This window comes from Asterias amurensis, chromosome 12 (genome assembly GCF_032118995.1).
Source record: "Asterias amurensis chromosome 12, ASM3211899v1".
NCBI lineage: Eukaryota > Metazoa > Echinodermata > Asteroidea > Forcipulatida > Asteriidae > Asterias > Asterias amurensis.
In genome coordinates this window covers 13,369,610-13,384,689 of record NC_092659.1, presented here as the reverse complement: position 1 = coordinate 13,384,689, position 15,080 = coordinate 13,369,610, and the positions used below count along the sequence as shown (strand labels likewise).

Genomic DNA, 15,080 nt, shown 5'->3' with positions numbered 1-15,080 from the left:
GAATCGGCTCATTATTGTGCAGGAATAGTTTGCGCAATTTGACGATAAAATGCAGGAATAGTGTGCGCAATATGTCGATAGTGCAACAATAATTTGAACAATTTGGCGATCGTGCATGAATTTTTGCAATTTGACAACAGTTCAGCAGCTGATTTCATGAAAGTTTTGTGAAATCCTTTCTGCTAAAATGGTTTGCGTAATTGGACGATAGTGCAGAATTGGTTTAGCGCCCGTATCTGTACACATACATTATGTATGTGTACATTCGTATTTACAACTTTTCTACTTAATACACATGTACATGCTTATGTATGTTCGCGTACAAAATGTACAACTTGTACTTGTGTAAAATGTTAACCAACATTACAATTGTACATGGATGTACGTATATTGTACGTGTACGACAGGTATACATTGTAGAATACATGATAGTGGCTTTTTTGGTTGGGTTAACACAGAACAATACTGTACAGTACAGTTGTACATGAGCATTGACATTCATGTACGTACGTAGACAAATAGAAATAGATGCTGTACATGTGTATATGTGAACTAGTCTTTTTTTCTTCGATTCAATAATGCGTGCAAGGAGTATGACAATTGAAAGCTCAGCTGAAGTAGGTCACTCAACAGGGATCATGCAGTATCTGTTTGTAGATTTGACAATGCAGACATTTTCATTAAAGTGGCTGCAAAATGCATCCCCACTATACAAATTTAGCGGAAATCATTAGTTGAAGAACTCTTTTTCTGTAAAGCAGAACGATACATTTTCTGTTTTTGGAAAAGCAAAGTCATTACAATCCTAGATAGCTTTCTAACTGTCAAAGCACATGCTATTTGAAGACCAGCTGTCGATTCCACCAAACTCTTCCTTACTTAAGATTTACATTGTATGTTCCGTATCCATAGACGTTAAAATGCATTGAACCCATATCCTAACACAAGATATATGTAGAATTAATCCTTGCGTTTCTTGAAATCGGCTGCTTAGGTGATCTTTGCTGGAATTCATTTGAAAAGTTTTCATTTCACATGAGAATAAACAGATTTAATTGTAATAAAAAAAAAAAAAATTAAACTCTCTTCTTCTGTGATTTTCAGAATCGGACTTGTTATTTATTTTGTTTAATTTGTTTCCGAAAAAGTGAGCTGGAGATGGCCTTTGTTTTAAACATTGGAATCAATAATGTGACATCACGCAGACATGTTAGAGCAATGGTCTGTACCGTCCGTCTTTAAGTACTCACTCGAAACTTTCAATTTTTACTTGGATGTTTCATTATACTGTTTTCTATTGTATGTGAACTGATTTTTTTTTTGCCCTGATTTTTTTTTTCTGGAGGTTTTTTTTTTCTAGTAGAGCACATATTGAAATGTGTTATTGCTTTGTAGTAACGTTAGGATACAATTCTTATATCCGTCGGTGTGTTGAAGAGAATTTGTGACAGTGACGGTTTTGGGTAAATACGGGGTACCTGGTTGAGCCATTTCAGTGTTGTGACTCAAGACGTCACATGTTTACAAAAGAGTACCACTTGATAAAAGGCAAAAGAGTCCTGGACCCCTACACAAACTTAGCAAATTTTGGAATCTTAAATTTGAAGTAGCTTGGACATATTTTAACTGACTCAGTTTTTCAGAAATTGATGTCTGAAAAAGTACTCACATTATACATACAGAATGTTCTTTCCAACACTCTCAAAAATCATCTGGTACAGTAGAACAAGTGTGTTAAAACTTGTTTTATAGCTAATTGTTTTCTGCCTAAAACATTCTAAAAATAAAAAAGAACTAGACATTGAGAGTTTGTGAACAAACTCTAGGTGTTCGGTTTCCGTGAGTAAAAGCCTGGATTAAAAAAAACAATTATTACACCTTGCTTTGTTCTCAAGATTTGTAATCAATGATTCAAATTGCAAAAACTGTCAAAACAACATGATTACGTCATCTAGTAAAAGTGTATTTTTGGTGACGTCATCGGTAATATTTTTTACAACGGCCCTTACATTTTGACCCTAGTAGAGTCTTTTCGAAGGCTATAACTAAAACATACAGAAAATGCATCAAAGATACGAAAGAGGAAATGTAAGTTGGACGAAGAAACTTGGGTGATCACACAACTTATGACAGAACGGTTAACAATCAATTGAGGTTTGCAGTAGTGCCTTGTAATTGTTTTATTTTTTATTTGCTGTAGCGATCTTAGGAAGAATTGATGGTTAACAAATCAAAGTTCCATCAGTGCGCTCCGATCGTCTCGGATTCTCTTCAGGAGAATGAATGAAAAGGAAAAGGACAAATTAAAGTTCCATAAACCAAGTTATTCTGTAAATTTCTTTGAAGTATGCAAGGCTGTCAATGGATAATCTACTCTGCTTATTTATTGATTTTTTTAACAGTAGCAGGAAGTTGTTTGATACAATGTAGACACAATGTACAATAATTGTAATAAATACATTTTGGAATGTGCAGTGTTACAATATACATACATGTATAGAAATTGTATTTACATATACATGTAGTTGTCCTGGTTGTGCAGGGTATTGAAAAAAGTTATAATAATGATTTTGGTTACAATCTTTCAGGCCCAGACCTGCCTCTGATGTTCTTTTGTGCCCCTTGTCTTGTTGTCCCTTCACAGAGACTTTAAGAATTTCCGATGGAAGTGCCCTTTCAAAATGAAAAAGGCCTTGCTGAAGTTGAAATTGCAGGCTGCTGTATCTGTTTAGTCACAGTAGTGTTGACTTTAATATCACAGCTGAGTAAAATAACTAAGGAATGGCAGTTGCCTTTCAAATGGATTATGGGCAGGTTGTCCTGTCCCATTTGATATTGTTGTGCCACCATTCATTAGGCCATTTCACACTTCCTCCATTTCAAATCGCATTGAAACATTCATGGGTCCTCTCCCATTCAGCATTGCTTCGTTTTGGATCATTCACGGATCAGAGATAAGCGACATTCACACAGGGCCCACTTTCATAGAGCTGCTAAGCACACAAATTTGCCAAGCATGAAATCTCTCTAGATAAAAACACGATTACCAACCAAATTTCCACTGGATTTTGGGGATAAGCAAACAACAGCTGAATTCCAGTAACAAGTGATATAATACAAAAAGAAATTTGGTTTGTCATCTTGTTTTTATCAAGGAAGAAATTTCATGCTAAGCAAATTTTTGTGCTTAGCAGCTCTATGAAATTGGGCCCTGGTCTTTTATGTGAACTTCCGTGAACTGTATAACCACAAAAAAAACCTGGTCCCTGCCATGGTTCATTTCTTTCTGGCTAGAGCATGCTACCCGGATCAAAAGCAGGTTGAAATTTGTATAGTGTGAAACAGGGTGAACAAAATCTCTAGTTCTGAACCGGTTCAGACCCTGAAATTTTGGACAGTATAGTTATAGTTAGTAGAGTTATCTGCAAACTACAGCACCCTGTAAACCATTTTATCGGGCATGTAAACAAATGGGTCCTACAATTTCAAATATAGCTCTGTACATGTACCTTGTAGTTATAACAATGAGTGCTTTGAGATGCTCTTGGATGTGATAAGCCAGTGTGCGAACTGCAGATAATTATTCACTGTTTGTGTTTTGTTTTTTAACAACAGAGGATAACTCAATGTGAGAGCCAGATCAGAAAGCGGGGGAAGACCCCAGATCCTCAGACCTACTGCAAACTTGGACACCTCCAACTACTGATTGGAGACTACAGCAAAGGTAGAGTTTCCCATTCAGCCTGTAAAGGATTTGGGTACTTTTTGTAGTAACACAAAACACAATTGTCCACATATTGACATTAAACTTTACACTGTTTGAGGATATTTGATGGTAGAAACTGTGTGAGTTCAATGTAAACCTGTGAACATTGTGTTTTGTGTGCTACAAAAAGTACCCAAACCCGTTAAGGCTGTATCTGAATTGTTGGCTACAGCTACGGCTCTGACTGTCGCTGAGGGTGTTGCTAAGGACGTCCTATACTTAAACACCTAATGAGGCGGCAACCCAGATGTAGCCATTGCTGTATCCGCTAAATTCGGTTACTGTCAAAAGCCTGGTTAATACTTCCTGCAAATGCGATTGCGTGCGATCAACAGTCTTGATGTCAACAATTTGCAACAAATATTCGCATCAGTTGAAATGTGCTCAACTCCTGCAAAACATTCGCTGCAAAAACAGCAGATGCAAAAATTCATGTTGCATTCGCATTGGCAGGGCGTGTATGAAACTGGCTTTAGTTGTTTGAGTAAACCAGGCCTAAAGCCTTTTATTAGGCATCTGAAAGCACACAAAATGTGTGCAGCAAGGATGTTTTATCTTTTCATTATTCTCTTGCAACTTCAATGACCGATTGAGTCCAAATTTTCACAGATATGTTATTCTGTGCATATGTTGGGATATTGGTCTTTGACAATTACTAAAGGTGTCCAGTGCTTTCATCAAACTCTCTGGACCCGTTTGAAGTAAATGATCCATCAGTTAGCATTAAGAACCCTGTCCCATCCCCGGCCGTCATCTTTGAGGTCTATCCACACCATGCAATTCATCTGCCACAGCTGTTGCTCCATTTCCCCATCCTTTCCCTCTGTCTCTTTTTTTGATGACATACCCCGAGGCTTGTTAGTGGTGATTAGCCTAATACCTTACATGTATCCCATCACCCTCTACCTATGTTTGTGATGTCAAATTGAGTCGTTTACTGAGCGTGGGTTGGGTGTCAGTGCATTGTATCATAGCCTAGTGCACTGATCCCATCAAGTCAACAACCTTGGACAATATCATCCAGGCCTGATATGTACTTGATTGGTGATTGCCTGCATGCCCCTGGTCATTGCCTTGACGCAAATTTACAATTTCCTCATTTAGTGCAGAGTGCCCTTTACCAAGGAGAAAATGCCGTAGTGCCCTTCACCTTTCAAAACAAAGCGTAAAGGCCCGATCATCTTTTGAATATCACTGAATTACAATGAATCGGTTTTCAGTTAATCAGTTTGGGGCAGTTACTCCTAACGGAATGCAGAGTACAGAGTTCATTAGCGGGTTTAAAAAAAGAAAAGTAGGAGCCATTGAAAAGCCAGGTATTAGGAAACTTATTGCGGTAAGTTTCACTTTTCATAGCATGCAGAAAAGTTTCAAGAACATTGGTAAGTCTGCTGCCTGTTCTGTTTGTAATTTCAGTTATTTCATAACACATCCATCAGCACAAGTGCCAATAACGGGAATAGGAAACAAAGAAATAATGAAGACAATGAAGAAACTTCAGGTTTATATGTGGGAGGAAAACCCCAAATGCCACTTAAAAAGTTTCCCATGGACTCACAGGGTTTGAAAAGGAATTGCTCTTACAAACTGAAATGGGCCTTGATAAAATTTGTGGCCTGTAGGCCTAATAATGTTTTCCTCTGTTAATTGTGTTTCTATTTTTCTTCCATTTCCCTCCAGCCCTTTCAGCATATCAGAAGTTCTTTTCCCTTCAAGATGACTACTGGAAGGTGAGTAGAATTTGTTTTTCTTCAGATTTGGTTTAGGAAGAGGGAAGGAACGAAAGCAATAGGAATATTCTCCACATGGGAGGGAGTACTTCCTGTCCTGAGGAGCGCCGTTTGCAGGGAGTTCAACAAAAGTCTTTGGCAAAAATCATATGACCATCACTGTTTAGACTGTCGGAGTTCGCTGCGTATGCTGTACAGATAGTGTCCTTCTGTTGAAGCAACTACTGCCCTCCCTAAAAAGTCTGTGGCGAACGCTGAAAGCTTTAAAGGAACACGTTGCCTTGGATCGGTCGAGTTGGTCTTTGAAAAGCGTTCTGTAACCGTCTGTTAAAAAATCGATATGGTTAGAAAGATGTTTTAAAAGTAAAATACAATGATCTACACAAATATGCCTCAAAATTGCTTGGTTTTCGTTTTACCTCGTCGACAAACACGGTAGGCCATTTATGGGAGTCAAAACTTTGACTCCCATAAATGGCCGACCGTGTTTGTTCGCGATGTAAAATGAAAACCGTGCACTTTTGAGTGATACTTGTGTGGATCATTATATTCTACTTTTAAAACATCTTTCTAACCATATCGATTTTATAACAAATGGTTACAGGATGCTTTTCAAAGACCAACTCGACCGATCTAAGGCAACGTGTTCCTTGAAATGATTGCAACCTCCAAGATTCAAAAATTGGCTTGGGTTATAACTTATTTCAAGGCCTGCTAATCACTATAAAGGAAAGAAAACCACATACATATTGCTTGTGTGGGATTGGAACCCTCGTCTTTGTCTTACTAGAGCAGATACCTTAACCAGATGGTATGACACTGCTCTAAAATTGCAAAGGACGTTGGTTCGAATCCCACGCGGGTAATATGCCTGTGGTTGCGGGAAAGTACCGAGTATGCAGTGCTAACACTTATCGGTGTATATGTGTAGACATTTATTTCAATATTGGCAACAACAAAAGCATCAAATGTAATACAAGCATTATACAGTCTACAGAATTGAGACATAATTATAACATAATTATAACATGGCTAAAGATATGGGTAAAATCAAAATGAAAATATCTTAACCAAAATGAGAATATCTTACCACTCGACCAGTGAGCGTGCCTGAGCTGGACTCACCAAGCATGCTCCATGGTTGAGTGGTCTGGATATCTGCTCTTTAATCCAGGGATAGTGTGTTTGAATATGAGTAATATCCAGAGGATTTTCTTACATCAGTGTTGCATTTTGAACCAAAAGCAAACAAGAATTTAACTCACCAAATTTTACATAGAACATTTAGATATCTTCTTTAAATTTTATAAAGATAAATACCCAAACTTGATATTTTAATTGCTGATGTTTTTTTCCTTTGTCTTATAGGATGCAACATTCTTGTATGGCCTGGGCATGGTGTATTTCCACTTTGATGCTCATCAATGGTAAGCTAAAATAAACGATTTCCTGAACTTGATTTCATAGATTAGAAATACAGCATTTTTGTTTTAAATCGCCTGGATCAACGCCAGAAGGCCTTGTGGCTTCACAAGCAACTTGGAGGCCAACCAGTTCCTCTGCATTCAAGATGAGCAATTTGGTTCAACTAGACACATTTTCACTGTGGTTTACCGTCCCAGAGAAAATGTTGTACAAATTCCAATGTGAATGCTCTTGGAGGATGCTTGGAATTGGTAGCCTCTTGTGTCATGACTCTAAGGACCAACGAAGGGTCAGGGCTACATCAACAGTGAGAGAGACGGACTCAAGATAGTGCTGTCAAGCAGCACTGTAGACTTCATGGAATCAACCAAAACTTGTGTAACGCTCTGTGCCAAAACCATGCACTTCCTTCCATAACTTAATTTATAACTTGGTATATTTGCTCGTTGAATCTGCGTATATGGAGCTTTCAAGTAACTCCCAATAGGGGCAATAAGGTAAGTATTTCTCAACATGGACTGTTTGAGCGGCAAAGTGAGAGTAGTTTCAAGTTTTCTTTGAGAATGGACTGTAAGTTTGTAGCTCTTTTTACTGATTAAAAGAAAAATATACAACCAACAAGCCAGTCGTTTGACGCTTAACAAAACATAGCTCCAGGTAAATTCGTTATTTTCAAACCAACTTACGTACTGTAAAGTAAGATCTGATTCGCTGTGTGGTCTGGAGCTGAGAAATAAATAAACTACATCAGTTTACTGGAGACAACTATGATTGCTCTTGCTCAAGAAAGGGGCGGTTCTTAGAGGAATCTGGGCTGAGATGAGTCTTGACTTTGCGACAAACGTGTGCCCATTCTCTTAAATTTGATTCTGTTTTACCTAATATTGATGTGTGATACTGTTAAGCAAGGTATATTCAGTACTTTCATGAGTTCTGTCAAAACCAACCCCCCCCAAAAACAAAAAAAGACAAAAAGACGACGACACAAAAACCCAAAACAACAACAAAAACCAGCAGAACCTGTTAGAGATCTCAAGTCTCATCTCACTATGAATCTTCTCCTAGAGCCATCACTCCTTTCTAGAAGACATTTTTGAGCGGTCTGCTTTAAACCAGTCTGTTTATTTCTCAACAAAACACGATTCCAAATCATTTGTGGGTTTTTGAACTTCAAAATCAATGAGTGAATTGGATAACAGTTTCTTTGACAAAAAGTGTGAGAGTTTTTTGACAGGGAATGGGTTCAGTTTTTTAGAGGGTGGAACAGTTGGCTAAGTGAGTAGCTTTGAAGACCCTGTAAAAGCTTAGTAGAATGGGAAAGAGGCATTTGCAGGGAAATGTACAGCATGTCGCGTAGTCATAGCTCACAATTGAACAGTAAAGGTCTGTTTGCAACTGCAGGAAGTTGATTCATTCAGATAGCTGGTAAGAGTGCATTGTGTGTCCGATGGACTCCTTGAGAACCAAGCATGAAATGTCTACGCATTATTTAGGGACCCATTATAGGGACCCAATGTGGAGAGAACTCCTCTTTTTTACCTGCACAATTTTATGCTGGCACCTGAGGATGTACATCTAACCATCAAGCCTGATACTTCATAGAGACAACGGAGGCGCATTCCCTGTTCATGCCTTTTGTACCCCGTGAAATGTTCCTTCCCAAAAATGTGCCTTTTACGAAGGAAAACTACCTCGCCCTTGTACAAGAATGAAGTATATCAGACTTGCAGTATCCCCTTAAGACAGCAGAGTAACGGTCAAGTGTCAAGGGTAGGATAAGACAGCAGAGTAACGGTCAAGTGTCAAGGGTAGGATTCGAACCCACTCCTGATCGGCCTACTTCTCACTCTGATTGAATCGTTGAACTTAAAGCTTTGTCAAGTCTGTTGAATGCAATTCTGTTGGTATGTCATAATTACTTTATAGCATTCGCAGAAATGTAGTGTAGTGTCGAGCAAGTGTTTAGGCATTTAGGAATGGGACAATTCAACACAGATGAACACTCCAACAAACTTGTGTAACAATCAGTGTCAAAATCTTGACATGCACTGGAAATATTGTCATGACTACTACAATAATTATACGCTGGCTAGTCATTCACACACACAGGTCATTAACCTGGAAAGTCAAGTCTTAAAAGTGTATTATGATTAAAAGAAATGGTTTTCATTACTGTTTATTGCAAAAACTCCTTTTGAAATAGAAAATAGAAAATAAAAAAATACCCGAGTGAATTTAAGATGAATCACCATGACTTTTTTAAATATCATTAACCCTTACCTTTAAAAGGTGTTTTTCTTGACACACTGCTAAATGCAGCAAAATGCTGAGATGAAAACCCAATTCAAGTGCATCAAAATGGGAATTCTGTTGCATTGCGAAGTGGACAGATTGACACTGGCCTTGACACTGTGCCATTACCCTGGCCACTAAATGCACTGCTACGCATTGAAGGGGATAGGTATACCTTGCTTTAATGCACCGTAGTGGGACAGAGCATGGGATTTGAGTTGACTGCTAATTGCTGATGTTCCATTTGACAAAGAACAACTTGTTTAAAACACACTGGAACATCTTGAGGTTGGACTTTTTGTCACGTCTTCTGTAGGGGCTTTGTAACCTTAGGAAAACGAAGGCTGATATAAATGCTGATATATGTATGTATCGGCATTGGCCTTCCAACTCAACAAAACGTTGCATATTTGGAGCAAAAATGGATGATTGGGCTGCAGTTTGGATGTATTTTCAGTTTGGGATGATATCTGCATTATACGCCTCTCTTAGTATTTATACTTGAGGTACGTCACAATGCTAACCCAAAATGAGGCGATGGGCGCAGCCACTGCAAGTGATGGGGACTTGTGCCCGTAGCCTCATTTTGGGTAAGAATTATGACGTCATGCATAAATATTAAGAGAGGCGTATAATAATTATCAAGTACAAGGCTGAAAGAGTGACTTAAAATAAAATGATTTAAGTACAAGGTTGAAAGAATTATTTAGAATCAAATAATATAAGATGCATTATGATGAAAACTAAATGACTAGTGGTGGCCAAAGTACCTATAGCTGACCTTACTGGGTTTACTCTACATCATGGCTTGGTTGTTGTTAATGCCTAATCCCTTCATCAATGTCAGATTGTGTACTATCACTTTTTTTGCTCTACCGCCCTCTTTAGTCAGGAAAGAGAAAGGATGTTTTTGTTTTATTATAGAGTTGAGCATTTATTGTGTGTGTAGACAAGTGCTATGTCTGCATTTCCCATTAAGATTGGGTCATACTGTGGTAATGATCCCAAAATAAATTGTAATTTTTATCCAATAGCCTTAATAATATAATAGTAATGGTAGTTAGTACCCTGTGAAATTATTTTGTAAGAAGTGCCCTCATTGGTTAGAAATCAATACACGAAATAGACAAATTTGAATTGCCCTTAGATCGCCTGTAGCCAACTTTTCAAAAATTGTCATGCTGTCTGGTTGAGTGCTGGCCCAGAGATGGGGATGGTGAAAGCTGTCTTGAACCTCTGCTCTTTGAAGGGGCACAATTTGCCTCAGGTTAGGGGCACTTTTATGAGGAAAATGCAATCTGTATTGGGACTTTGCAGAGGGCACCACATAGTAAGTATAGGGCACCGCGGCAATAGTTCTGGGTGCATTGGGTTATTTCAATGCCCCAACATGGGCAGATATGATACTCTTGATGACAATACTGTGACACTTTGTTGCTGTTTTCTCAACGAGTAGACTATGTAATCAACTGAAACTTGCACACGTGACATTTATTGTATCTTTCTTGATAACTCCATGCCCATAAATCATTATTACGTTGACAAAAACCAAAGGACGACCAACCTTAAAGTTTTATGACTGTGCACTGAATCATGTTCCAAGTTACATACAATGTACACATTTCAACCAGAGGATTCAACAATATATCCTTTGAACAGTGTTTCACAGGAAATAGGCTTAGTTTAGTTATGCTCTGTGAAATGAGATAATTTGGGTGTCAAATTACACACTTACTGAGGAAGTGACTAAGCTTTTTGGATGCACTGGTGAAATCATGCAGAAATTAAAGGTTTCTTGCATTTAAAGGCTTCACTTTATTAGAAACATAATTGTGATTGCATGTTACAGTTCCAGCTTGGCGTTATATATCCCCATTGTAGAAGCTTTGCCTAGTTCCTTTGTTTGGAAGATCATCTGTATTTATACAAACAAATATACAACTATTTTTTGGGTTGCTAGAGATTGGCTGTTGCAAGCTTGGCAAAAACTCCTTGTTGGAGTTTGCCAAGTTCCCTAGTTTGGAAGATTATCGACAATATACAAACAAACAAACAATCATTTTCTGGGGTTTCGAGAAATTGGCTGTTAACAGTTTTGCATGTTGAGTTCCCTTGCTGGAAAAATAAACCAACAAACAAACAAATGTGATGTCTGGATTGCAATAAATATGTACAAAAACTGCATCTAACAGGTTATTTGTTTAAAGCCATTGGACCCTTTCGGTACAGGAAAAAAAAAAAAAAGTTCACAGATTTACAAATAATTTACAGGGTTTACAGAAGGTAATGGTGAAAGACTTCTCTTGAAATATTAGTCCATGAAATGCTTCACTTTTTGAGAAAACGGTAAAACAATATAAATTCTCGTTAACGAGAATTACGGATTTGTTATAAACACATGTCATGATACGGCGAAACGCGCGAAAACAGGAGTGGGTTTTCCCGTTATTTTCTCCCGACTCCGATGTCCGATTGAGCCTAAATTTCCACAGGATTGTTATTTTATATATAAGTTGTGATACACGAAGTGTGGGACTTGGACAATACTGTTTACCGAAAGTGTATAATGGCTTTAAAATGAAATGACAAACAAAAACATTTATGTTCAGCCTCTATGAAAGGCTTGGTGGATCCGGCAGCGAATTACAAGCAAATGGTGATATCCTGCTGTTGGTAAGTGAGAAGGAAAGCAAAATGACCCCGTGTTTTATTGGTCAGTAATGACCAATCAGGGTGTTGCTCCACTGTAAATGGACTTAACAGAAGGTCAGACCCATTATTAGAAGTCATTATATTATTACACACAGATGCAGGCTTAATTTCATGCCGCTGCTTAAACACAGAATTCCACGCTTGAGACCCGTGCAATTCTGCCCTCAGCCTGGTACCAAAAATCTCCTTGAGCCATTAATTTTTTTTTGAAAGATGAAGCAATTGCCAACAGGAAAAAGAAATAGTTCACATAGCGTCTAAACCTATAGTTTTGTTATTTCTGGTGATGCACAAAGTGTGTTTAAGAAAAAAGAATACATGTATATCTGGGAGGTTCTGGGTCTAGAACAACGGGGGAATTCAAGCATTAGAACCATTTGCACAAATTTTCAATTTTGTAAACTAAAGCAATCAAACAAACAAACAAACAAACAAACAAACAAACAAACAAACAAACAAACAAACAAACAAATAAACATAAAACAACGGTGGACTTTCCTTTTAAGCTGGGGGGGGGGGGAAATACCGTAACGTATTTCAATTTCATAACGGTATTAAATTAAAAAAGGAAATTTTGATTATCACACAGATCTTGTGTACATTTCAAACAGAAAACACCCCTGTACCAATATATGATCAAGAATGGATGCGTGGAGCGAATGTTCAAACAAACTCTGATTGACGCCCACTAAAGAAATGTTAAGACAAGCTGTCTGCTTTGATTGGTTGCATTTGATAAAGCTTTTTTGCCTACATAGCTTTTTTGCCTACATATTTTGTACTTTATTGATTTTGAGACAGTTGCACTGACTGTTAAAGAAATTTGTCTTGATTATCACACCCCCTCCCCTCTACCACGTTCTGTCTAGTGGTTGGCGCAGATGGCCACGCATAATTGTACAGTGTCCCACGCATTGTAAGTTCATGCATATTAACCTTCATTCAGCATCTGTGTGTATGAGGGCCTCCGTGTGGCATTGTATGTCTATGTGTAGAGACACGTGTGTGCCCGTCCGTCTCGTAGTATGTGGTTAGTTGTTAGCTTAGATGGATCATCATCTATCATGTAGATAGGGCTTTCCCCAGTGGCTGAGGCCAGTTCAATCACTTTGACCTCGTCACCCCCCTCCCTCCCCTACCATAATAATAAACAAACAATATTAATTATTTTTATAATAAAGAAACACAATGGAATATCAGGCTTTGAGCTGATCAGCTGAATTCCCATTTTTTCTTTAATAAAAGTGCCTTACGAACTGAAAAATGATGTACACAGTGTGGTTGGCCATTATTTTGTTTTATATCAAAGTTTCATATGTCTGATATATTTTATGTTTTGTATACAATACTGAAATAAAAATACACAAACAAATTTAAGCAAACATAAACTCACAAAATACCCACCGAAAAAGAAAAATATATACAAAAGTACAACAAAACCAAAGCAAAACAAATAGCAATAACCAAACACAGACAAATACAAGATTACAGGATACATTGTCAAAAGCACCCTAACACAAGAAATCATCACAGAGTTTCACAAAATGGACTACATAACCATGTTGAATAGCTTGAGTTTCTTCAGTGCAACTGTTTCTTTGTTCATTTATTTAAAGCCATATTTAACGAAGGTGACCCATCCAGCACAACTGATCATTTGGGGCCCTCTCATCATTTAAAAATACATCAAAGATAAAATACTAACAATGAGTCAACCAAATGAAAGATCAAAGACATTTTTTAAAATTAACTTGTTTCTAAAATTTGACAATTTCGTTTTTTGGACAAATTTTTGAAATTACACAGGCAATCAGCCAACCACACAATTAAAAATGTGAGATTAAAATTTAAACAAGAAAAGCAAAACTAAATAAAAACAAAAATAAATTAATTTAACTTTACACTCAATAAGGTAAACATTTATCCAGTGCTTTTTGCGCATTATGGCCAAGTCAAGAAGACATTTGTTGGTACCTTCTGACCTTGGTGAAAATTCATAATAAATTGTGCCAGATTTCTCTTAGCGGCTGCCAGTGGCTACACTGTCCTTGACAGATGACTGCTCATTTGCAACAAAGGCATTGTACACCATCAGTGTATACCATGGTCTACGTGCATTATAAGAAGGCTGGAGGCTCCATGTCTGGGTACACTGAGCTTGGCCTTGGTGTATCCTTACTCTATGGTGTAATGTACCACTCAGCAGATGAGTCTGTCCTCTAACGCCTTGCTGCCACGGACCAACCCTTTTATTCTTTCATTGCATCAGCTGAAGAACTTCTCTCCTTTGTTTTCTACAACATGCACACAATATCCTTTCCACCTGTTCCCCGAGGGAGGGGGTGGGGGATGGGAGCGGGCGGGGTTAAAGATTTAAGGGGGAGTTTTCTTGGAATATGGCGGTCTAGGAGAGTCTCTTTCATGAGATTGAGAAGAAGTGCACGATTGCACGTTCAAAGTGCTCACATGTGATTTTTCTTTTATAAATGCAGAAAACAATAGAGTGTTAATAATTAAAACGGGGTGTGCTGAATAGAAGGTACCTAGATATCCCAACACGACCCTTGAAGGGGTGGAGCTAAGGTTTTTTCTTTGGCAGGATGTATGGATCACTGAATTTATACCCAGCACCACCTTGATGTTAGGTTTGCTCTGTGAATATTGCAAATAAATATTTCCTCATTATTTGAGCTATATTCCAGTTTCTTGAATACAACACATTCATGTAACACATTTACCAATTTCTGCATAAGATTTTATTATATTATATTTTCCTCACAGCCACACTGTGTCTGCATGCGTAGGGGTCATCCAGTTGACCTACATAATTTGCATAACTCGTCTTGTCAGTCTCTGTCGAGACATGTGTTTTCCCTGTTGGAGCTCACTCCAATAACTTACTCTTAAATGTCAACGCTGTCTCTTGGAGGTCCGTGGATGATTTCTAAGATGTGGCGTACGCATTGAAGGCATTTGGTTAAAGTATAAGAAAATCTAATTTTCAATGTCACTGGAGAGCTGGTGCATTCTGACATCCATGTACAGTATGGTCATCTTTGAGTAAATTGAGTTTGAATCGAGGCCAAGGTAATATCAGGCATGAAGAACAATCAAATAAATTAATTTAAAAAACGCAATCAAAAAACATGTAAAAC

The 15,080-nt window shown here is 37.9% G+C and overlaps 1 protein-coding gene across 6 annotated transcripts in view; it reads left to right on the top strand.

The window, feature by feature from the left end:
- Positions 1-15,080, top strand: part of LOC139944744 (lysine-specific demethylase 6A-like) — an 88,345-nt gene that overhangs the window by 6,408 nt on the left and 66,857 nt on the right. For all 6 annotated transcript variants that reach the window (XM_071941808.1, XM_071941806.1, XM_071941807.1 and 3 more), the window contains exons 3-5: positions 3,616-3,724; positions 5,447-5,496; positions 6,865-6,923. In XM_071941808.1, the coding sequence (XP_071797909.1) occupies positions 3,616-3,724; positions 5,447-5,496; positions 6,865-6,923 (218 nt within the window). The remainder of the gene's footprint in view (positions 1-3,615; positions 3,725-5,446; positions 5,497-6,864; positions 6,924-15,080) is intronic.